Here is a 25,159-nt window from a genome sequence, read left to right on the forward strand (position 1 = left end):
GTCCTAAATCAGTACCATTAGGGGCACATATAATTTCCTATAATTTGCTTTATAGCTCAAAAAAGCCATAGGGCTGTTTTTCTGTCAGATACATTAACAGATAAGATAAGCTTTTTATGTTAAAAACTACTTTGCAATGACTTCTGTGCTTGATGTTCTGTGCAGCTCCACAGAATATTTGTCATTTGATTATTACCCTTTTCAGTGTATTTCAGGTAGCTGACATTTTCATTTAAGTCAGTATTAAGCATGTAGGTACCCTGCTAGTAAATAATTGCTTACATCAACTATATGAGTAATGGTTTGCTACTAAGATCTGATTAAGATGAAGATGAAATAATGAGCTCATTGTCTCTGTACTAGATGTCTACAATTTGTGGCTAATTCACTCATGTTCTGGCTAAGGAATCTAAGGGATGAACTGTTAGTTTGTGTTGCATTAAAGCTTAGTACACCTTTAATAATAATATTTAATATTGCAACAGAAATATTTGTAACTGCAGATATGGAAATGATGTGTTAATTGTCTGCATGATGGTTTATATTAGCCTAAACTATGTAAATTGATCATTCTAAGTATGTCATAAAATCTGTATTTATGAAAACTGACCTATGCTAGCAAAACCCAGTCATGCTCCTCAGGATCTACCACTCTTAAGACTTTAGGTCCCCTCTGGAATATCTGACTGTAATCCCGCAGTGTTGCCTGAGAGCCTGACAGTTTGCAGCAGGTGGGTTAGACTAGGGTTGGAACCGCACATTTCCAGGAGCAAAGTTGGGCAACTCTGGCCTACATCACAGTTTAGTCTCTGAGGCATGATGCGTTGTCAAGCTGGGACAGGGAAGACAGCTGAGGAGTTGCCTGCTAAGGACTTTCCCACACATTTGTGTGTACCATCTGGCTTTGGAAGAAAAGGGCCAGGCTTATGTTGCTGTATACTTACTCTAATCCGGACTAACACTCCTGAAATAGCCAGGTAACAGCGTAAATAAAGCATGTATGTACTTTCATAAAGCATGTATGAACTTTCATAAAGCATGTATGTGCTTTTTAAAGTAATTTCAAAATGATACAATAAGCATGAAGCTACTTTGCAATAGAGAGTGGTTTGTTGGCAATTAATGTTGATAAATATTTTTGCAAAGAATGAAAACCATGGTCTTGAATATTCTGTCAATATTTAGGCAAGACATTGCACTTGACTCATGAAGGATATGTCTCAACTTGCATTTACTGGACTGGTGTATTTCTCCCTTCCAGCAATATGGCATTAGACTGCCAAAAACTAGCACGATCTGGTTCAAATATGTCTGTCATCAAATAGACATACTGAGTCAGCGTTACTCTGAAGTGCAAAAGGTTCTTCACTGGAATTATGCAAAGGTTTCAGGGATTGTTTGGCAATTCTAATGCTGCAGAAGTGGTGCCAGTGCTTCTAATGTTCCAGAAGTGGTGAAATTTATACACTTTCTTGAATGGAACCATAAATATCACTCACCATCACTCTCTTCCTTTAGCATGGAGATACACAACTGACTATTTGTAGCTATAATGGAACATTATTGCTCTGTTTTCACAATTCCAGTGTTTGTTTTACAGTATTTTCCACTGGTGCGGTGAATTCCATAAGTACACAAGATGTCTGGCCAACTGCCTGTAGTAACTCTAAAGACTGCTGCCAGTGTCCAAATTAAGCACAGAGCTGGCAAGATGCCATGTCTCACTAAAACCATTTTCCCGGCAAACTAAAGACCCACTGGTTCCTTATATCTTTTTCCTAGTGGCTTGCAATTTGTTTTAATCTATGAGACCTTTCTGACAAACATTACTGATTATGTTAAGGTATTTGGCTGTTTGCCTTTTATTGTTATATAATAGTACATCCTTTGTTCTTGGCATCCATGACTATTATAACAATTTTAATGGTTATTTTTAGGAGTTGCCATCATTGATTTCAAGTTATCATTAATGTCTATCACGAAAACTAACAGCAGTGATTCATTTAGTTAACTCATGCACCCAGCAGCTATCTTGTAATTAGAAAGCTAATCTTTACAGAATGGAAAAAGGTCAACCTAATGCTCCTTTTAAACCCTCAAAGCCCATAATAGGCTGATCCAAATAGTATGACAGTTCACACCTGCCCACACATTCTTTTAACTATGATCTGGACTAAGGGTGCTGCCATGCTCTAGGTAGCTTCAGCCATTGTAAGGACTATAATAACAAACACCACTGTGTTTAAAAAATAATTGAATATTTCATATCTTTTCATCTGTCCCCTTTCTAGGCTTTCTTCTCTAGTACCAATAGGAATGATGGAAGTAAGTGAACCTTTTCCCTCCTTTTTGTGAAAATACCTGCATTAAATGTCTACAGGAACAAACATGACTTCTATGTAAACATGTAAACAATGTATGAAGCCCAAAATAAGAATGGTGTCATGGAATTTTACTTTTAACTAAAGAACAATTCTTGATATAAGCAAGAGTGATTTTTAGAAGATACCTTGGTTCAAAACAGCAAGGACCAAGGGAGTTCCAAGTTGAAAGGATACTCCAAACTCCTGTGTGTATAACATCTGTTATCCACCACTTGTTAAGTTCTGTGCACTTGTTTCCTGCTGAAGGAGCTCTGAATACCTCTGCTTACTGCTGTTGAATGCTGTAGTATCTAAATAAATTCAAACCTCTTTAGCTATGTAGTGGTTATTCAAATAGTCACTGTTTTCAGAGGAGATCAAAAGTTTAGATATGTTTGCTGATGTTGTAAGACAGGACAGTCAAATTTACAGAGCACAATTTCCTAAAATGATCATAGTTTTAAGATAATCTTATATGAGAGAGAGACTGTATTCATGTAATGCTCTCTCTGCCATTTAAAGGTTATCTCTGTTTTACAGTGTTTTGGGAAGCCTGGCAAATATGTTCAGCATGCATGCCTGAACAGCAGTGATAAAGTTCAGGAATCAAGCTGATTTATTAAACTGGGTATGGGATTACGTATGTACTGGAGCAGTGACGTTTGTCAAAACATGATATATATGATACACCTGGGTCTTTTGAAAGCTTTTGTTATCATAATTCCTGACCTAATATATTAGATTAGTTTCCAGGTGCCATACAATACCGTAGAGATTATGGTGACGGGGATATATTATTATCATAGCTCTGAACTTTCAGGTTTTCATCTTTACCCTTGGTTAGAGCCTAAGCAATTTATGTGTGGGTTGGGCTTTTTTTGTGCGGTGACGTTCATACGCCGAATCCGGTGTGTGTGTGTGTGTGTGTGTGTGTGTGTGTGTGTGTGTGTGTGTGTGTGTGTGTGTGTGTGTGTGTGTGTGTGTGTGTGTGTGTGTGTGTGTGTGTGTGTGTACGCGCACGCGCGCCAGAAAAACATGTGATTGCGCGTTCCCGTAGCTGTGAACAAGCCTGTCTAGAACGCTGTAGCGAGCCACACAGAAGGGATCTCACGGTTAACTCTTTGTGCCGATTATAACCTGCTGGTGGACTACAAATGTTTTGACCTTCATTTATATAGCTAGAGGGTCGACCTCTCAAATTCGACTATTCGGGGGAAAAAGGGACAAGAACGTGTTGTCGATACCTTACTGCAACATTTTGTACGATTTATAAGTGATCTTGTAAAGACAGCTGGCCACGTCCTTCATTTTATCGGATCTGGGAACTAACGTTAGCTAGCTAGCTGTCCTAGCTACTGTTCTGTTACGGCGGTGGTTTGGGAAAACCTTACGCACTGAGAGGTTTCACCCAGGAATGGATACTGGAGTTGTCACTGAAAAGAAAAGGTACAGTGAGCAATTTTCAGCCATTTTTTGTGCAACGGTGCTGATGTGCGCCGACCGCGTACTGTCTGCGAGCTAGATGGCTACTACTGCGATCAAATATGACCTAGCTAACACTGGGTCGCCATTTTGTGCGTAAGATCCATCTAAAGCAATCTGCTAACAAGTTTTCAAACAAGAAATAAATATAAAACATGAGCAAATGGACTATTTATATTACTATATGATTAGAAGTTCCTTCCGGTTTTTTAATTGTTTGCTAGCTATCTTAATGGGAAAGCCTGTTGTATTATTTACCTGTGTAGCAAGATAACCTAGCTAGCTATGCTGAATAGATAACGTTAGTTAACTAGCTAGCAAACTAACTGTTTTTTTAAGTATAGCTAGCCAGCTAACTATATGGCTAACTAGCATAAGTGCGTATACAGATGATTTTCGGCTATTATTAGGACTTCAGATAATGTTTGAGCGTCATTTTAACCGTGTGCTTTGACAAGGTAGCTAGCCAGCTATGTCAGCGTGGCATATATCCCTGGTGCGGGGATATGTTTGCCTAGCGTTTTTCAGTGCATACTCTTGAAATGAAAGTCTTATTTGAAGTTGCTTGGGTCTTAAGAGCCACACAGATGTGGTAACAAATATATATATCTGTTTATTCAGAATTGAGTAGGGAAGTTCATTAAAAGTGAGTTATGTTTTTGGTTCCAAATGACAAGCTTGTATTTTCAAAGAATTGGTGTCTGCCTGTGTACACTCACAAGAATGTGTGTGTACACCTATTTGTCACTGTAGAGAACGCGAATGAATTTCCGAGATGACTTTTAGCAAATTTGCTAAGGTCCAGTATTATGAGTTTGTTCTACGTTTAAGCAGGTTCTTATCAGATTTTGGCTACTGTTTTGCTCTTTTTCTCCTTCTGTCTTACTCACCCTAGGTTTTGACGTCAATGGGATTTCCTGCATAAGTCTGTTGCAAGCATTTGCAAGATCTTTCAGTGAAGACCTTTTGTCACACTTACGATTGTTTGTCTGGGTATGTTTTGTGAGCGATTAAAGGGGATATTTAGGTTAGGTCATTCGCTCAGTGGTCTCACTGACTTATGTAATTGTCATAAATCCAGTTAAGCTCACAAACCACCTCAGTCTCTCATTAATATGACTTTCTCTACTTTCTTCACTGTATTTTTAACTTCTAACGAATCATTCCACTCTACTTAAATGCTTTTTGTTGTGAACATAAAATGTGGTGGTAATGTATGCTACCAATCACCAGTGATTGTCGCATTATACTATACTCTATACAATGCGTACAATGCATAAAGTAGGCATACATAAATGTGTATAAAAATGTTTCCATTTTGTTTTTGTAAACATATGTGTTTATTTTAGGTTAAATCATAGGCTTTTTTCAATTTGCGTTTTTTGATAAGCTAACTTGAATATGGACAGTTACCTAAGGTAATTTTTCTTTGGACAGAGACTGTAGAAGTAAATTTAGTATGGCATGTGTTTTGCCACACACCATAGTAATAGCTGAGAAGAATCTTGTAATATAAATTAACATCTGTTTGGGCATGGAACAGATGCATAGGTGGGCATTATTTGGGCATGGAACAGATGCATAGGTGGGCATTATGAAAGTGATTGGCACAGAGTTTATCCTGCATTGCCTGCTCTTAAAAATCCCTCATTTGTCTCACTTCTATTCTGTAGTTGGACACAAGGCCAGAGATGGACATCAAGCCCTGTTCTGAAAAATAGAGACTTCATAAAATCATGTGGCATGACATTTCATGGAGTGAGATTTTGTGCTTCCTTTCTGTCAAAACAGTTGAGCTTGCTAAAAGTGAGATGACATAGATTTACATAAAATCACTCAACCAGAGCAAATTGGTAAACATGATTTAAACATTTGAGCCAGCTAATCTGTATGGGATTTAGACAGGAATCCATCTCTTGTTTTTCCTCTGTGCAGAGTAACAGCATATATGTGTGCTGATGCAATAACAGTGCTGTTTTTCTTCAGTTTAAAGACTGTATAACTCATTGTTTGGAGCTGAATGGTGAGCCAGTTTCCTCACACTCATCTTGCATATTCACACTAAAATCCCCCGCAGTTCCTGGAAGAAAAGAAAAACAGCCTGCACAGTAGAGTCTGAAAAACCGGTGGAGATGGACAGACACCAACATTTTTAGGCTTGTGAAAATGATTAATTGTGGAGTTTTTAGAAGTTAAATAATTGCATTGTAACAGTTTTATAATGATAGTGTATACCCGTTTCATTTAATAATGGCCGTGGCAATGCTAATGCCAATCCAGAATATCAAATCAGGTCATCAGCAGCAAAAAAAACCCCCCAAAACTGGCATCTATAGTGCTTGAATCTTAATGGTCTCATGTAATTCTATTGCTAGTAATGGTGGTAGTTTTAATACCTTTGATAACGGCACTTTCAAATTCCACTACATTTTGCAAAAGTAAGATTTTAAGTGACTGACATTTATACTTGGTTTATTTACTTAAACTAAATAAAACCATAATTTAGACCATTTAGACCAAAGTTTCTGTGTTTTAGCATCAGTGCCTCCAGAGGTCTTATAACACCAAATTTGTAACTCAATACATTAAAGTTGTTCACAAACAATATACAATAGAATTTGAATGACCTTCTGGTACTATAAGGTTGGTCATCTTGAAAGATCATGATTTATGGATGTCTAAGAGAATGGTAATATAAGGGTAATAAGTGTAGTATACATTTAATCATCTTGAAAGGTCAACATTTATGAATATCTAAACGATGCCTGCAGCTTTACAGTGAAGCATTTCCAATGAAAAGGTTCTGAGAATGGTTCACAATAAGTGTACTAGGCTTAAATTACCTGTGTTCTGTGGAATCACAGTTTTTTTGTGTGGTTTAGCCATTGTTTTGTAAGGGATTTCTGTAACTATGTACTAATCTTTGTCAGTTCATTTTTTATTTTTGACATAAATTACAATGCCAACTGCTTATGAGTTCTTCATAAAAATAAAAATGTCAAGTATCAACATTATGAACAGTCATAAGGCAGTCAAGGGATACACATAGTTGAGCCCATTTTTTCTATATAGCTTATTGCAATATCTAAAAGTCTACAGCTGAAAATGGCAATCATTTTATTTATCTAGCTTGTTAGGTTTAGACCAATGAATGCCTTTGGCCTACTTCTCAACTCTAGTCCACATCCCTTTTGGATATGCACATCTTTGACGTTATTTGTTGAATAATTTCTGTATGATATATGAACAATGGATTTTAAGTGTTTTTAAACAAAGCAGCTATATGGGAAGTTAGATTTTATATGTTTCTTCATTTACCCCTGAACCCTTTAGTGTTCATATATGCCCCGTGGGGTCAGCACCGCCACTGGGTGGGAAACCCTGAATTAGACTACAAAATCCTCTTCTTAAAGGGGCCTGCCAGTTTCTCAGAGTTTTTAGTAATGTACATTTCTTCTGTGTGTGGCTTGTATGTCCTAAAGAATGAGTCCATTTGTTGTACAATGCCCTTTTAAATGTTGTTCATCTTTCTTTTACAATTCCTTCTTTGTAATAATTTAAAATAATAATTTATATACATTTATCTTTCTAACATATATACATTTATAATAATTTCCTTATTATTGTACTGAAATTAAGCTCTTTTGTAATTGATGAGCCATCTTTTATCAACTGTTTTTTTTTTTTTCTCCTGGCAGCTGCTTGGCAGACTTTCCTTCCGTTTTCTTGTGCACAGTTGACATCCTGCTGTGTCATTGTTTCAGCAAGCAAGTATGGCTTTGTTGTTCCTAGGATATGAATGGGGAGGACTTGTTGAAAGAAGAATTCCTGTTCTTTTGGGGGTCAATGAGTCAACCGGCCTATCAGCAAGAGCTGTAAAATTTGAGTGTTTAGACATTCCGTGTCCTGCTTGTGGTCAAAAAGGGCTTGTTTGATATTAATTGCATTTACCTTTTGTGTGAAATACCTTTTAACATATTTTTTTGGGGGGGAGGTATTTTGCTACTCCCATTCCTTCAGTTATTTGGCAAATTTGTTTAATTAGTTTAATTGTTTAATTATTTGTCTTCACATTTAATCTGCATTATAGAACACTCAACTAAGTGTCATACTACATCTCTCTCCTGTCCTGATTTTTTATTTTTATTTTTTTCTTCTGTTCATTGAAGTCTTCCTGGCAATGTTGTGATTGATATAATGTAATAGTAAGTCAACTGCAGCGCTTTGCAGGGCAGTGTCCAAAACGGGTTGAACAGGTATGAGCTTCATGTTCCGTTTGTCTTTGTTTTATTTATTTAATGGTTGTTTTGAAGAAATTATTCTTGTTGCTTATAACATTATAGAATACAGGCTAAAACACTTGCATTTATTGTTTTTTATGATTAATAACAGAGTGATTATAAAATGGTCTCGACTTGGTTGACTACTCAACTGTAATTCTGATGGAGCTTGTTTGGACTTGATCTCACTGACCTCCATTTCCTCAGATTCTTTCCTTATCACTATTTTATTCCTTGTTTGTAAAAAGAAATAATAATAATGAAAGAGCATTTAACTAGGCCTATAGTTCTAGATTATTTTAGTAATTCTACCGATTTACTTCAATGAATCAAGTAATTGATACTTTTGCCTATAAAAGAGCAAGAGTAAATATACAAAAGAGGCGGGTCTTTAAAATGGACAACTAGCTAGTTTCCTTTTTAGAAAAATAAAATTTTTATTGCTTAAGTTGCATACAATTATATCTGTCAAAACTAAAACCAGTTTACTGCATTTAAGTACCATATTACATTCTGGGTTTAAAGAACATTTTCTTAAATGCAAAAACAAATTAGAAAATTAATTAAATTCAAATTACTTAAATATATCCATGATATTTTTCCCATTTCTCATGTTCTTTCCATGCCAAACATCTGTGAATGGAAGAGTTGTTAAATATTTATTTTTACAAAGCTGGTGTAGCGATGCTAAATGATTGTTAATCACAAAAAATTACATGGCTATATGAAGTGTAAAACTGTTTGGTTTACACCCATGAAAAGTACAAACCAGGTAAAACTAAATTTAGCTTTTGCTGCTTTGTCTAACCTTTACTCAGTGGGCCTCAACAGTTTTGTGAAAACGGACATGGTTTTGGGAAACAGTAGCTAGATTTCTCAGAAAAAGCAGTTTATTACTTCCCCAGTGTACAAAAGGTGTTTCCTTAGCAGTACATGTTCGTTCATTTTTCAAAATACAACCATGTGCAATGTAACTTTCTCCAGTCCTTTTACTATAATGCCTACCGCATAGATCTAAAAAAAAAAATGTTGCATTTGAAGTCTCACCCAGAACACATGTCGAGAAATCCCTTTGGCACAGATTACTTGAAGTGATTTTAATATCACATTGTGTAAACTAGTTAATCTGCCAGCTCAGGGTTCAACAACAACAACAGTTGTTCGAATGCCCACGGCAAAAGCGATGTCTGGACAGCAGTACGAAAAACCACTTGCCTGGTTGGGCCCGTTCGTGTTGGATTGGGGGGTGTAATGCATCAACAGTACAGCATAACTGAGGAAAAACTTTGTACGCTTAAATGTTTAACCCCTTGTCATCCAAAATTGGGTCCAGTCAAGACAAAGCAGTGATATTATCTGTTGACAAATGATGTCAGAGGGAAGTGCATGGGAAAATGATGGTGAAACGTGAATACAAAACAAAGCAAGTTCACAGCTTCATTCAATCGTGGAGAACCAAGTTTTCATGGGTCGAGTTTGACCCTTCTGTACCCGAGATGTTCTGCAAAGGCAGATAAAAAGTGGCTCTCTTGTCTGAACTACAAATTTTAGAATGTGTGTTTGTCACTTGTATGTCATGACAAATCTGTCACATTGAGTGTATAGCAGCAAAAAACGCCGCTAGCATGTCCTGACTGCTGACCATGTGAATACGACGGATGACGGTGAAGCCGATTCCAAGTTGACCAAATTAGTCAAAACAGCAGATCACACAGTTAAAAGAGAAAGCGTATCCACATGAGGTAGACCTTCAAATTAATGGGAAACCATTCATTAAAACAAAATTGGTTCATTAATTGTTAAAGATGAGATTTAAAATAGAAAGTAATTTAAGGTGAACGTTTTCATGAAACGTTTGCTTATTTACAACTAAAAGAAAATAAAGTATATTGAAAATGTACATTTATTTTAAGAATAAATAGTTTAAAATATGTTAGCTTACATATGCTTATTTATATGTGAATAATATTTTAACATAGGTTTATGGAAATTCGGCTCAGGACAGGGAACGTTCCCGACTGGGCAGGTTGGGGGGGGGGGGGGGGGAGAGTTAACATTGAACCCTGCAGCTAATCTTCTGTAAAATGGCGCTAGCAAGACTACATGACCTCCTTAGTCCTGTGATGCACAAGCACCTCGCTGTGTGAACATCTGTTTTTGCAGTGACAACCCAAGCATGACAGTGTGGACTGTTCAGTCTCTGGCTAGGCCCAATGTCTACTTTTAAGTAAACATATTCATCTTCCGTCTTCAGTAGAATCTTTTTGACCTTACTGCTATGAATTTACTGGATTCTGGGTGCTTATTCCTGGTTGTGCCTTGCTAAAGATTCAAGAAAATTGAGAAGAACTATTTTAAAAGGTTTTGACTTCCTCTTTATATTATCCTCCCACCCTTCTTCTTTAGAAAGATGAAGTAATACAATATCACATCGCCTTAATGTTGTTTTGATATGTTCCCACATTTTTGTTGTTAGCCTGGGTTTTTGACTGGGTTTTTGACTGTGGCCATACCTCACCAACCAACATTTTGCCATTACCAAGAATTATAACACTTCCTTTTCTGCAGAATTACCACTGTCTCCACCCCCTTCCACTTTTGCTGAGTTTTTTTCCCTTTGATGTTGGCCAAAAAGCTCTATGCAAATGAGAGAATTAAGCACAAGGAAACACATATGGCATCTGATACTGTCCCAAGTTTGTCTCACTTAGGAGGTCTCTTCTTTCTTTTACATGCAGAATGAAGCAAATACATTTTTTCCCCCTTTGCCTCTCTCATCCTTGTCTGTCCAGGGTGAGCTCGGAGCGCAGGAAGGAGAAGTCCAGGGATGCAGCTCGAAGTCGCAGAGGAAAAGAGTCTGAAGTGTTTTATGAGCTAGCACGCCAGCTGCCCCTGCCCCACAATGTCAGCTCCCACCTGGACAAAGCCTCTATCATGAGGCTCACCATCAGCTATCTGCGAATGAGAAAGCTTCTGAGCTCTGGTAAGTCATCTTGATGTCACCAATGTTAAGCAGAACCTTACAAATGCAGTAACATGCTGAAATGATTCTTTTATAGGCACATGGATAGTCAAATTTTAAGGTAGAGGTTCTAATATTTATTTTTACAAAGCATTGAGAGTTTCAGAATGTGATCCTAAATGAATAACATTTGTAAACAGCTATTGCTGTTGGTAAATGAACTATTGGTTACTTTTTTTTTTTTTTAAATAAAGGTGTGCTGATGATTTGTTCTACAGCACTTTAATAAACAGTCAGATGGAATTTGTGGAGCATATTTAAATAATTTGTCTTAGTTCTGCTGATAGTACATGTTGTGAAGAACAGATAATCCCACAGATTGTCAAAAGCACATTTCGTGGCTGGTGTCTGGCAAAATTTGCATGGCAATAGACAGGCAGAAGTCTGTAATTGAACATCTTTAAAATGCAGACTTAAGATGGGTATAAAACAGCCAGTGAGCATAGGTGTAAGGTTTCTAATCGATCAAGTGTGTATGTCCATATTTATTTTACCTTAGCTGAATATATTTTACTGAATTATCTGAAATGATAGTCATAACCTAAAATCAGAATGACTGGCATTGACTGATTCAGTGCCAAGTGTGGTCCTTCCAGAAGCTGAACTGCCATGTGCATTCTTACAGACTCAAATGCATATATGATGGTATATGCTAAAATTGGCGTCCTAGCCTAGTAGACTGAGCTGTATTATTTTGTGGTTTAGATGAGACTGAAGAAGAGTCAGAACTGGAGAGCCAGCTCAATAGCTTCTACCTAAAAGCCCTGGAGGGCTTCCTGATGGTGCTGTCAGAGGATGGAGATATGGTCTATCTCTCCGAAAATGTCTGCAAGTGCATGGGCCTTACACAGGTAACATGCCAAATCCCTGTAGATTTGTTTTGTCTTCAGATTCTGTGTCATGCTTTCAATACATCTCTCTGTGTCTCTGTCTGTCTGTTTACCTCCTAGTTTGATTTGACTGGTCACAGCATTTTTGACTTTGCACATCCTTGTGATCATGAAGAGGTGAGGGAGATGTTGGTGCACAGAACAGGTGAGTCGCTCACTTTGTTGCACATACTAACTAAACTGTAGTCAATAAAAGGACTGAAATTATTCATATTTAACATGGGTATATTTTAACTAATGGCCCTGTATGTCTTCTTATAGGGTCCAAGAAAACCAAGGAGCATAACACAGAACGCAGCTTCTTCTTGCGCATGAAGTGCACACTCACTAGCAGAGGACGCACTGTCAACATCAAGTCTGCCACATGGAAGGTAAACTCTCGATTTCACTGCTAATTGCGGCACACTTTGCTAAGCACACATAATTGTATATATTGTACTTTTTTTGTATATATTGTACTATTTTTAAAAAGATATAATGTTATAATATCTTGTCAAGCTATAAGTCATTTGCAGACTAAGTCTGATTGTGGATTCTGGTCCTGTAAGGAGAGTGTTTATCAGATATCATTTGGTCACAACCAATCTGGAATCTAAGTGCTGCCCCTTGTATATGTTGCCTTGATGTAGCACGCTCAAACAGCTGTTGAGGTCTTAATTATCGTTTGGACTGGTCCTCCCATCTCTGTGTTTTATTGTTCTCTGTGCTGCGTCATCTTGCTCATTTCTGTCCTATATGTTTATCTCCATCCCACCTGTGTCTGTTTTTTTCCCAGCGTAGACTTATTTATATTTGTCCACATTGTTTGATGGATATCCTAGTGACCAGATAAGAATTGTTATATGCATTATGTAATATGCATAATATATTAATGATGATGATCATAATCATCATCATTATTACCACCTATGTTCTTCTTTTCCAACTGTGGAAAAATAAATACATTTTTGGTTCTTAGGACAAATATGAGCAGTTTTAGCAAGCCAATGGACTGTGTTGGTTGGCTTCCTAGCTACTTATGCAACATGAAAGATCAGTCGCTTGAACATGTCAAAATTTTTAGTCAAGTGCTTGGGAGAGGGGGGAATATGTAGTAATAATAATAAAAATAAACAAAGCCTATTGTCTTCATTTGCCTCTTCTAACAGAATTGTATCATCTTCTATGATTTGCATGTTTAGTCCAGTGTCAGCCCTTAAATTGTCCAAAAAAATGTTTCAAGCACAACTTGTATTCATATTCCTACCCATCAGGAATGCATCAGTTTTACTTAGACCATATCACTAATACATTTAACATGAGGGGTATTTGTAAGGGGGTTGTTTTTTCCAGATAGATTCTCTAGTATGGTTTCATTTTACTTTAATCTCTATTTTAGGTTCTTCACTGCATGGGGCATGTACGTGTCCAGGAACATGATGAAAGTTCAGGAGACGCTGGCTTCAAAGAACCACCGGTCACCTATCTGGTGCTGATCTGTGAGCCTATCCCCCACCCCTCGAACATCGAGGTACCTTTGGATAGCAAAACCTTCCTTAGCCGCCATACTCTGGACATGAAGTTTTCATACTGTGATGAGAGGTAAGGAGAGAGTTTATTTTAACTTGGTCTAATTGTCACAATTCTGTCATTTTTTGAATGCCCTTTATGGCATTGCCCCCTAGAGCCATGTTCACTACAGATTTTCCTTTACACTTTCTGAAGATATTTTTATGCTTTCCTATATTATTCCTGTTTTTATATTTTCCTATATTATATATTGTTACTCTGAAGGATGTAGTCAGTATAATCTAAAAACCTAGGAAAAGTTTTTAATACCAGCCTGCTCATCCTTTGCATACTCGTAAGTAATGCATGTGAGTGAGTGAGTGAAAGAGTAAAAGTCTTTTACAGCATGGTGTTATCACCACCTAGTGGTGTAAATGATTGGTGGATTGGATATTATTAGCAGTTATATTGCACATGTTGAGAAGTAGGGTTTTTTAAAGCACTTTGCTTACATAGCTGATGAAGAATGTCCTATTTCTCTGGAGTCCTTGTGTACTTCACTGCAATTTTGACTTACCAAATATTTAATAATTACTATAAACTAGTGATTAAATGGCTGTTATAAATGTATAAATTTACTCATCACTTTGTGCTATCTTGGAAGCCTCTATGCACGTAATATTAAGTAACTCTTGGGCCTGTTTATGAGAGATGCATGCTAATTTATGCTAATTTATGACTTTTAGAATCACAGAGCTGATGGGTCATGAGCCGAATGACCTGATGAATAGATCTGTGTACGAATATTACCATGCCCTGGACTCTGACCATCTTACCAAGACACACCACAATTGTAGGTGCCCTTAAGTCAGTCATATAGTACCTTAAAAATACTATTTTCTTATCATGCAGTTATGACACCTGCCAGAAAATAGTTGTGCACTATACTGCCAGAAATGTGGAAAACCTACTGAAATAACATGTCATGTTAGAACATATGAATGTGTATCTTGATTGTTCCTTGTGCTTTGTCAGTGTTTGCGAAGGGCCAAGCCACCTCAAGCCAGTACCGAATGCTGGCTAAGAAGGGAGGCTATGTGTGGGTTGAAACCCAGGCTACTGTCATCTACAATCCCAAGAATTCTCAGCCACAGTGCATTGTGTGTGTCAACTACGTTCTCAGGTATGGTACTGACTCCATTCGTCTGTGAAATACCCAGTATATAAGGATGTGTTTGTGACTGATGTAAAATATGCCTTGTGGCATAGTAGTGATTGGACCTCACAGATGATGTTCCTTCAGTGACATCGAGGAGGGAGATATGGTCCTCTCCTTGCAGCAGACAAAGATCGAGCCAGAGGCGGCTGAAAACGAGGAGCTGAAGATGGAGAAGCAGGAAAACTCTGAGCTTGACGTAGATATGGATGCAGATGTGGACGTGACAAAGCTTTTCAAAAGGGATCTGTGCTTGGAGGGGAGTGCCGAGAGCCTGTACGAGAAGCTGAAGGAGGAACCCGAGGCTCTCACTGTGCTGGCCCCTGCGGCTGGAGACACCATCATCTCTCTGGACTTCACCTGCCCAGGTCAGCACCTCTCAGCAGTATTTGACTTGAACCACACATTTAAGGGAACAGTTCTACAAAAAACATCAGAGAGCTGATCCTTCATTAGCACTTGTACCAGCCAAGCAGAAAAAACAATGGGGGAAAAGTATTGGACTTAAAGTACTTGAGTGATTTTGTCTAGTCCTTTACCTTGATTGCTTTGTCACAATTATGATTGTGATATTTTAGTCCCAAAAACCTAACAGAAATGTATTACTAAATGAATGACTGAGGGGGATTGTAGTGTTAGACACACAGGTTAAACAAGGCTTTTTTTTGTGGTATGGCAAGTACAAAATATTACTCACTCTAAAGTTTTCTAGTATGAAATGCCTTTAAATGGGTCTGGGATGTGTACATGGTAATTAACCCACGCTTTCCTCTCTATGTACAGAAGTGCCCCTCTACAATGATGTCATGCTGCCCTCCACCAGCGAAAAACTTCCTTTGCCTCTGTCTCCATTAGCTCCCAGCGATCCTCCTCCAGCTCTGACCAAACTAGAGTCTGGTGGAGAGGATTTTTCCTTTCCTTCTACTTCCAGCACCCCAGACACTGCCAACACTCCTCCTAGTTCCAGCACTGGGCCCAACTCCTCAGAGGTAAACCCTTCTAATGTATACCATTTACTAGGCTTACGGACAGAGTATACAGTTCTTATTTATGCTGTGATTACCATTAGTTATGCTGTCATTACATGTGATACCAGTGATTTTGTGTTGATAACTTTTTCTAAGATGCTGACAAGCTTGCTATTTCTCTCTCAGCCCAACAGCCCCATGGATTACTGTTTCCAGGTGGATTCAGATCATTCTGATTTCAAACTGGATTTGGTTGAGAAACTGTTTGCAATCGATCCAGAGGCCAAGACCACATACAGAACCCAAGTAAGACTAACAGACAGGCACGTCACATGTAATGATTAAGCACATTTTATCTACTCATGCTGCATCCTCTAAAGTTGACCATCTTTTGCTTTTAAGGATATGGGTGATCTCGACCTGGAGATGCTTGCTCCATATATTCCAATGGATGATGATTTCCAGCTGCACATCCCCTCACCTCTGGACTCGCTCACTTCCAGCCCTGCTGTGTCAGACATTAACACCCTGTTCCAGCCCTTGCCCACCCCTTTATCTCCAGCATCCAGCTCCTGCAGCTCACTAAAGCAGGAGTCTGCTTCACATGTCCCTTCACCTCTGCACATGTTGCAGGAGGTGCGAAGTGCACCCGTCTCGCCCTTCAGCGGGAGCCGGAGCCGTGAGGCTTCCCCAGCCCGCTCCCGCACACCTCAGGGTGGCGTCTCTCTAACTAGCAGGTAATGCTATTCCTGGCACTAGCCTTTGGCATATTCTATCACTGTCTGTAGTGTGGGATACAAATTTGGTCCACACTAAGACCAGTTTGAGGCACACAATTATGTTTCATTGATTGGTTTAAACATGCTTTTCAGAGTGGAGCTTTCTCCAAAGGTTATAGCCCTCCAGAATGTCCAGCGCAAGAGGAAACTGGAAGAGGTTACCTCACTCTCTCAAGCTGTCGAGCTGGTCAGTCTTTAGATCTGTATTTGTGTCAGAAGTCACTTGGGCTTATTGATAGCTTGTATTTAGGACTGCGCAATAGATTATTTGTTAATCACAATTGGCCTTTAGAGTGCTGTAATATGCAGCTGATCATTTTGGGGTTTGTTGGGATTGTTCCAGACTGGAGCCTATATATGTATGATTGAGAAATGATAGAACTTTGAGCAAAATGGGAATTAAATAATGTGGAAGATGCTAGACCAAAATGATTTATTTCAGCCTTAATTGTAATGGAAAGATAAAGCAATGTTGAACTTGTACTTTATACCAGAAACTTGTCTAAATACTTGAATTCATCTCTAATATTCACATATTTGCTCTTGGTCCTGTATTTCCTCCAGGGTGCTTTGCTCCAGTCTGTGGATGAAGCGGTAGAGCCAGGAAAGAGAGCCAAGGTACTGGAGGTTAAAGGCTCAAGTTTGCTTGGAGGGAACAAGACCATTCTTATACTGCCATCTGGTAAGTAAGCAACACACCTACTGCTGCCACTGAAAATCACAGTTCTGTGATAAGTAGATTAGTGGAATTTTAATGTTTTTCACTGTTCCTATGAAGTTGCATAAAATAAGCTATTGGGTTTCATTTGTTTTCTCTGAAGAGGTTGCCAGTCGTTTGCTGTGCAGTTCATTTGAGAGCAGCAGGGGATTGCCACAGCTGACACGCTATGACTGTGAGGTCAACGCTCCTATTCAGGACCGTCACCCACTGCTGCAAGGGGAAGAACTGCTGCGTGCTCTGGACCAAGTTAATTGAGCTGTGCTCTGCTTTGCAATACTGGACACTGCTCCTCTTTACCCTACCACTCACCTAAAGTAGAACCACAACTCTGCTTCCATCTACTTTTCATCTCCCCAATTGCTCATTATGTATATTTTTTTTGTACTTTTTCTGTTTTTAATGTCTGCTAACTGACCTCATGTTCCATAGTTCTTGGTGGATGTCCCTTCCACAAAATCCTGATGGAGTATTGGAAGTAAGTTTTCTGTTCCAGTGGAGACATAGGAGTGTAACTTTAATGTAGTAGTGGTCTCCAGAGTGACCAAGAGCAGGTTAAGAGCCTTAATGCAAACGCACACTCCCCTCTACAGATATTCAGTTGTCTGACTCCCTCTGGACCCCTTTTGTTGCCTCAGAACCCCTCCCGCTTTTGTGTAACCCCCAAAGCATTGTGTATTGTAGCTAAAGTCGCACAATGATCTATTTTCTTAAGGCAGAATACCAGCAGTTCATGCAATATACAAAACCATTTTTACAAATATGTACTTTTAACAAAAAAGAATAACCATATTATTTTCGTTGTTGCTTTTCTCATCTATCAAGTTTGTTTTCAATGGTTAAGTTTAAGAATTGTGTGTGTTTATTCAGGCTTAACAGTGAATACACATTCTCATTGATGTGGACGCATAGATCAGCAGTTTATTTTAGAATGGTGCATATGAATTGTAAAGGTAACTGAGAGTCCTTAACATGCATAAGGGAATTCAAAAGAATTGAGATTTTGACATTTCTGGCAAAGTGCAAATGTCTAAGTCATTGTTTTTATCTCAAAGAGGTTGAAACATGTAGAATTGAATTATGCGATAGATTTTTATATTTTTAGTAGTCCTTTTTTTTTCCCTCTTTGCATCTTCATAATAGATGCTTAGAAGTAATTCATGCTTGTCCGATAGATAGGTTTTAATATTATGCTTATAAAGCGTGTTGTAGAGTGATCATGCCAAGCAGATGCATCAGTTATTCAATTTTTTAATGTTTAATGGCATACGAGACATGAATGCTTAGGCATAAACAGAGGTAATATGTTTTCATGCTCTTCCATCATTGTCAAGTCTATACAAGGTGACAATGTCATGCAAATATGACATTTTATCTTATTTTACAGTAGGATGATGTTCTTTTGTTGTTGTCCTATTGTAATCTACTGTTCATTTATTTCTGCAGTCTGAACACCTGTATTTCCTTAACACTAAACCTATTGTTTATTGCATAATAAAGGACAATTGTGGACCAGACTCTTGTTTTGAAGCATTTTCTCAATTAGTTGGCTTAATTAAATTATATGGATGCTGTAACCCACTTTAGAAATTCCTGCCTTTGTAGTACAGAGACAATAGTCCAGCTGCTGCTTTCCACAAGGTCTGTTAACCCCTTCGTCAGTGCTACTGATTCTGACCACAGGACTGACTAGTCTTAACCGCGGAGTGATGAGATACAAATCCCTAGAACATTTGTACCTGATATCGTTGTACCCCCTCGACATCCGCAACGTGCCACTCCCGTGTCGGTGGTTTGTTTTTTGTTTTGGGGTGGTGATGTTTTGTTGAAACGTCCCACTTAAATGTTATCCTATTAGCAGTCGTCATGTGGTCAGAAACGCCAGAGATGAAGCGGGTAGAGTGACTCGCAAACTGCACGGCAGCAGGAGAGCTGCAAACACTAATTATACGCTTATAAAATGCACCTGTAAGGCTGGTGTACCTGATAAAGTAGTGAGTAGTAGCAAGTTGGTGTTTATAAAGAGCGTATTTAGGGGGATAGCTTGAGAATTTCATTGAAACGTTTCAGTGAAATGGTAAAAATAATTTCAACTTCAGAACAGAGCCGTATTTCTATTATTACCTTCAAAGCCAATTCAACTATTGATTTACCTACTTCTACGGCGTAATTCTCTGTTGCTTTAACGTAGAAAAAGTGAATCTTCCTAGTCTCGGGTGTTCGAGTTTGTAGCTGGCATAGATATCGTTAACTTTTGATGCAACGATGCCAATAGGTGAGTTATGGAAGGTATCTTTCGTTCTGGCACCGTCCTGTAGCCGTTGTACCGACGCTGTAAATTTCTTTCGAGTAGCTGCGAATGCGAGTGACTTCTTTTGGATTCCCTTTAAAACCGACTGTGAAGAATTGCTGGGCCGCTTCCAGCAAACGATGTCGGTACGATATGAAGAATTTGCCGCTATATGGAAAACCATGGATTTCTCCAGCGTGTTTTAGTAAGGCCTTACTTTAGCCTATACCACTGTGACCTGTTAGGATTGCCTTTTTTTGTGAGATTGAGATTATGCTTCATGATGGATGGAGACGATCACCGAGTTTAAATTCAGACCAACAGTTTCATGCGAATGTAATTTATTAGCACAGTAAAATCATCATCATCATCGTTATAATCATCAGTGTTAATTTAACACAGGTGTCAAATATCCAGTATACATTTTAGGTATTTCTTTCTAAGAGTTCTATTCTTGGAACATTGATTCACTTCTATATTCCTTCTTTAAGGTTCACTTAAAAGTAAGCCCAAGTTTACCCATGTGACATGAATTGTTTACTAATTATTGCGCGTTTTGTGCCCCCCCACATTCCTTTTCTGTCACTGTAGTGGATATACCACGCGTCATGAGAAGCGGGCCTTCAGTCGACTTGCCTTTGCCACAGTATACAATTACTTTTTGCCCCCGTACAGCTTTCAGATCAGGGTTGGAGCAATGTACATGCTCTACGGTCTCTACCACACACAACTCGTCTGGCCTAAGGAAAAGGTGCCTGAACTGACACTGCGTCTGTACTCCAAGACTCCTTTGTTTGTTTGTTTGTTTGTGTGCTTATGCCTGTTTTCATTCCGCTTGCAGGTCTGGATTGCTCTGAAGGATTGGGTGCATGTCCAGAGGTTTGTCTCAGATGCTTTTAGCTGTCAGCACCTGGATGTTGTCTACATCTATCAGAAGCTTGTTTCTGAGAGAGCCTTCTTGTACACCGCCATGCCCAAGCCGGTTCATAGTCCTTTCCTCATCTCATATGTTCACCTCTGTTTGATGTGCAAAAACTCTCCTGTTCACGTCTGCAGCATAACATGGAAGGGGGGGGACAGGACCTGGTTTGACCCATAAACTGTCAGATAACTGGCAAGACTTGATGTGTCTTCTCCAACCTCCAGCTTGCATTTGACGCAAAGCGACGTTTTTTTAACAAGAATATCAATGAGGAGTTCCAGGACCATCCATCTAGAGTGCCAAAGTTGGTCAATATAAATGTACTTGAAGTGAGTTTCTCACCTGAAATGCTTGTGATGAATTCCTTTATTCCTTTCTTTACTTATCTGTTTTTGTGGAATCCCAGCTGCAGTTTGGGGGGGGGGGGGGGGAAATGACCATTTATTTCATGAAATGAAAGATTGTCACCACAATCGCAACATATAAATTCAGAGCATTCCCATGAGCTATTGGATAGTCTTAAAAGGAATTTGTCTAATGCTTCTGTAATTCTGTAAAAAAAAAAAATTTATATAATCAATTGTGGGGTGGGTTTTTTGTATTTGTTTTGTGACATGAATAACCGAATTGTTTTAGTCAATGTAGTGATTTTAACATGTTCAGCTTTGTATGAAAAGGGTAAATGTTTCCTCATGCAGGAAATTGCAAATGTGCATGCCCATTATGAACGGATTAAGAAGGGTTTGTCTATGTCCTCATCCGTAAGTGTGACACTACTCAATTTGACTGGCCAACTTCAGAAGTGCGCACTTGAGTTTCAGCAATGGCAGGAAAAAAACACAGTGAGTATATCCTGGTGGAGACCAGAAGCATTTTTCTTGTGTGTCAAGCATTTGTGGTGGTGGTGACGTCTGTGACTCTTATGTAACCATATTTCACACAGAAAACGAAGAAAAAAGGCACTGATGTGCAAGCCAAGAAAAACACTGAGCAGCTTGAGGTGAGTCCAGCCACACGGGCTAGTTAAAGCCCTTTACATTTCAGAAAGGCACTTGTGTCCCAAGGAAAGGGACTACCGAAGCTGTGAAGAATTGGAGTACATCTAAATGTCTGTCTTTAAATTTCTCCCAGTCTTCCAGAAGAGCAGCCACACTTGCTTCTATAAAGTCGAAGTCATATACCCAACTGTCGAAGGTTTGTGTTCTCAGCTATGTTCTGGTTTCTTAGTTTAGTCTCTTTCTCTTAGTGGGGTAAATGGAGCTTTGTGAAGAAAAGTATGTTCAGTTAAAAGGCAGCAGTCTCCACCCTAGGACCTGCTCTTTGCTCCTGAGCAGGAAGCAACTTGGGCATTTGATGTCATTATCCAAAAGCCTGAGTAACCACTGATCTGACCTTTCTATGTAACTATTTTTAAACATTTACAATGCTCCTTTTGTTTGGTTTTTCTTCTCATCATTGGGGGAGCTCATAGGCATCAAAATCTCGACGACACAGGCAAGTAGAGATGGACACCTCGGGCTCTGGAACAGACCAACTGCAGGAACAATGGACCCCCCGTGGAAGAAGGCCACCCTCTCTCCGAGCTAGGACATGGCAAAACCTAGGCAAAAAAGGTTAAGACCCACTAAAGATAATGAGATTCTTGGTATCTTAAATCATGGCTGGTTCTCATTTTACAGATTTTGTGTGTGTGTGTAGCATCTCCGAAAGGGTCAGACGAACGAAGAAAAACCTGGCTCCTTACCGCCATGGAGGAAGACAAATCGGCATGTAAGGAAAATTGGAATAGAAGATGGCCAAAAATACAATAAATTTGCATTTCTTTCTTAAACTAATGTAGCTGTTTGACCTTATTAAATTGATTTCAGTTCACTTTTCTTTTTCTTTCAGTGGTACGCTATCAAAACAACAGGTTTAAGTGGTGAAATGGAAACACCCAAGTTTGTTTGCTGTCAGGATTTTTTTTTTTTTTTAATTTACTTTTAGATTGGATTCTGTTGGCGAGTATTGTCCAAGAAGAGCAATTGTAGATCTTGTCCTATTTTTATTTGGTTTAGGGTCATGCAGTTTGCATTCGGTGTCCTTTTTATTAAAGCAATAACTGGGCTCTTTCATTTAGTGTAACCCATTGGTATATCTGGGAAATGTATGTTAAATAAAATGTATGTAAACTCTCCATCTGCCTCATTTGACATTGTGTGTGGATATATTCTTTTTCTGTCTGAAATATTTTTCATTGTTTGTTGCATTTTTGGTTACTTGATCATCCAAACTTTGTACTTGGTTTTAAAGTAAATTTAGCTTGTAAAATACTTTTTGCAAAATATTTTCTTTTCTCTATACTTGCGCTGAACAGAAGCGTTAATATTTTGGTCTGCTGTCCTCTCCATTGTCTATGGACAGCAATAGTATGTTTTGTGCCATTATTAATAATTTTATTTTACTTTTCAATTAAACATAATTTGTTGTTCAGTAAACAGCTGTGCCATATTTACAAAATGAGACTAAAGTCACATACAACTTCTAATTGGTGTATGGTTTGGTGCCTAAATAAATTGCACTCTTTTTACTTGATGAGAACATTATCAACATAATAAATAGAACTGTATTACAATATATGGAGGGGCCACTCTTAAAGTCCAAAATGGAAATACTATACAGATAAATCAGTGCTTTTGTTGTGCATGTATAAGAGCATAATGCAATGCACTGAGGAAAATGGACTGTATCATTAACATTTTTTAGTTTATTGTATGCTAAAATTGTTCGTGGAGGTGGTTGGCTAAGGGGAAGGGTGTGAATGATGGCATGTTCCAGGGGTCAGAAGTGAAGCGTTGTGCATTCATGTGTGTATGTGAGAGAGTACCAGGGAAAGCCACAGGAAGGTGGGAGAGACTTGCTCATGCAGCAGAGTAGCCTAGAGTAATGCAGCAAGCTGTGAGTATAGGTATAAGGCGCATGAAATGCTCATTTTATCCAGGAATTATGCTGAAAACAGTCAAATGCATAGGGACATAACTTTGTGTAAGCAGTTTGTCATAAAAAAGCCTTGTAAACATATTCTGACTGTGTTTTCAATAAAAAAAGTATAGGTTTGGGTGTGAGGGGTCAATATTTTCCCTCTCTTCTTTCCTCTTGATGAGCATATGTAAGGGCAGGGAGCTGAGAGCCAATAGTCTTCTCTGCACTTCTCACTATATATTGTAGTTTATGCGGGGCAGAGTTACAGACCTAAACCAAGTTGAGATGGTTGACGTGATGTCTGTACTGCAGATGTGTAGAACAGAACCAGCAGTTTCTGCTGCTATTTAAATTTCTTCAGTTGTCACAGAATGTACAAGCGCTGAAGGCTCTGATTAATTAGTATATTTATTTATATTATCATTATAGTTATATGAATGAGTAGCATATACTAGCTAACTAATAAATGGGTTCATGCAAATTAAGTCCTACAGACAAACATATTAATTTTGTTGCTTATAATGAGGTCAGTGAATTGTCCTTATAGTCTAACTGTGCAAGGAAGATGAGTAGGAAATGCAGCTGATAGTCTGCTTCATTCCGTGCTGGTTAGGTTACACTTTTTAAATATTCGAGAATTACAATGATATTGAAAAGCAAGGTAAACTGAGCAGCTATCAAGAAAATGTTTCATAAAAGGGGCCTGCTGATAAAGTTCTTCATGAGTTTCTTTCAACATATACCGATATGAAAAGACAACTTGAGCCCATTTTAACTAACCTAAAGTGGTCAAACATTTTCCTGCATAGCCTGAAAGAATGTCTACTGTTTAACAGTTGGATATCTGAAAACCTTTTACTTTATGTGGTCAGGTGAGCAGCAACCAGGTGAGAGTACAAATTAGATCATTTGATCTGACAGGAGTTTCCCATAGACAGTGATAGACTTCAGAACATTTTGCTTATCTTATTTGGAATGAAAATCTATATTTTAGGGTACTTTTATCAAAAGCAACTTACAATTATGGCTGAGTCAGACTTGAGGGTTAAGAGCACCGTTTAGGGGCCCCAAGACTGGCAGCAGTGGGGCTTGAATCAGCAACCTTCTGATTATAAGGTAAGTACCTTAGCCACTAAGCTACCACTGCCCACCAAGCAGCAACTGCCATTTGTAGATTAGATTAAAGATCACTGCTCACCTTCTATGTATGCAACACAACATGACACATATCACGATGACACATATACTCTACACACAACACAAAAGCAATACAAGAAACCACAACACTACCACTACAGGGCCTTAATCACTGCTGTCAAATGCCCTGGGCAGTTCCTTAAAATGTTGTTATATGCTGAACTCTGCCTCAGTGTTGTCAGATGCAGAACTCATTTAGTTATTGTTACTACATGCATGAATTTCCATTTCAGCAGTCCTTTTATACCTCTACATAAATCTATTTAAAACAGTCTGCAAAACATAATCACAAAAAAATAAATAAATAAACACATGAGGCAACCCCAAACTATTAAAAGCAGAAAAGCACCACAAAGCTAAAGACTGTGTGGTTCTAACCCCAAAAGTGGACTTTTCTAAGATAGAGAAAAGGAGAAAGTATATTTGATTCTGTCCCCCCACTCACACCCAGCATCTAGTGAGTATTGGGGTATATAACCTACGTAGAGTATTAGGGTTGGAATAACTAATCCTATATAGACCTACAGTTTTTATGTACCCAGAACTTAATGAGTCTAATCAGTACCGCATAACTGACCCATTA

At 38.5% G+C, this 25,159-nt stretch overlaps 2 protein-coding genes across 2 annotated transcripts; both read left to right on the forward strand.

Annotated features, from left to right (window-relative positions):
- The first annotated feature begins 3,410 nt into the window (after nucleotides 1-3,410).
- On the forward strand, nucleotides 3,411-18,723 carry hif1ab (hypoxia inducible factor 1 subunit alpha b). Its single transcript, XM_027002938.2, has 15 exons — nucleotides 3,411-3,809; nucleotides 10,918-11,108; nucleotides 11,853-11,998; nucleotides 12,098-12,182; nucleotides 12,299-12,408; nucleotides 13,416-13,618; nucleotides 14,272-14,378; nucleotides 14,561-14,708; nucleotides 14,829-15,109; nucleotides 15,525-15,730; nucleotides 15,896-16,015; nucleotides 16,112-16,446; nucleotides 16,582-16,675; nucleotides 17,053-17,170; nucleotides 17,310-18,723. Exons 1-15 carry the CDS (start codon nucleotides 3,778-3,780, stop codon nucleotides 17,462-17,464), a joined length of 2,331 nt encoding a protein of 776 aa, XP_026858739.2. The 5' UTR covers nucleotides 3,411-3,777; the 3' UTR covers nucleotides 17,465-18,723.
- A 748-nt stretch (nucleotides 18,724-19,471) lies between these two features.
- On the forward strand, nucleotides 19,472-22,592 carry snapc1a (small nuclear RNA activating complex, polypeptide 1a). The gene is made up of 10 exons (XM_027002956.2): nucleotides 19,472-19,701; nucleotides 20,088-20,247; nucleotides 20,338-20,478; nucleotides 20,643-20,747; nucleotides 21,117-21,260; nucleotides 21,362-21,418; nucleotides 21,550-21,612; nucleotides 21,890-22,031; nucleotides 22,117-22,188; nucleotides 22,309-22,592. The coding sequence occupies exons 1-10, from the start codon at nucleotides 19,472-19,474 to the stop codon at nucleotides 22,341-22,343; spliced, it is 1,149 nt and encodes a 382-aa protein (XP_026858757.2). The 3' UTR covers nucleotides 22,344-22,592.
- The last annotated feature ends 2,567 nt before the right edge of the window (nucleotides 22,593-25,159 follow it).

This window comes from Electrophorus electricus, chromosome 3, assembly GCF_013358815.1.
Source record: "Electrophorus electricus isolate fEleEle1 chromosome 3, fEleEle1.pri, whole genome shotgun sequence".
NCBI lineage: Eukaryota > Metazoa > Chordata > Actinopteri > Gymnotiformes > Gymnotidae > Electrophorus > Electrophorus electricus.

Coding starts and splice junctions, on each gene's coding strand:
- hif1ab (XM_027002938.2), top strand. CDS start 3,778: ATGGATACTGGAGTTGTCACTGAAAAGAAAAG. Junction 15,110..15,524: donor TCTGGACTTCACCTGCCCAG/GTCAGCACCTCT, acceptor CTCTATGTACAG/AAGTGCCCCTCTACAATGAT. Junction 16,447..16,581: donor GGCGTCTCTCTAACTAGCAG/GTAATGCTATTC, acceptor CATGCTTTTCAG/AGTGGAGCTTTCTCCAAAGG.
- snapc1a (XM_027002956.2), top strand. CDS start 19,472: ATGCCAATAGGTGAGTTATGGAAGGTATCTTTCGTTCTGGCACCGTCC. Junction 20,479..20,642: donor ACACCGCCATGCCCAAGCCG/GTTCATAGTCCT, acceptor TCCAACCTCCAG/CTTGCATTTGACGCAAAGCG. Junction 22,032..22,116: donor GCAAAACCTAGGCAAAAAAG/GTTAAGACCCAC, acceptor GTGTGTGTGTAG/CATCTCCGAAAGGGTCAGAC.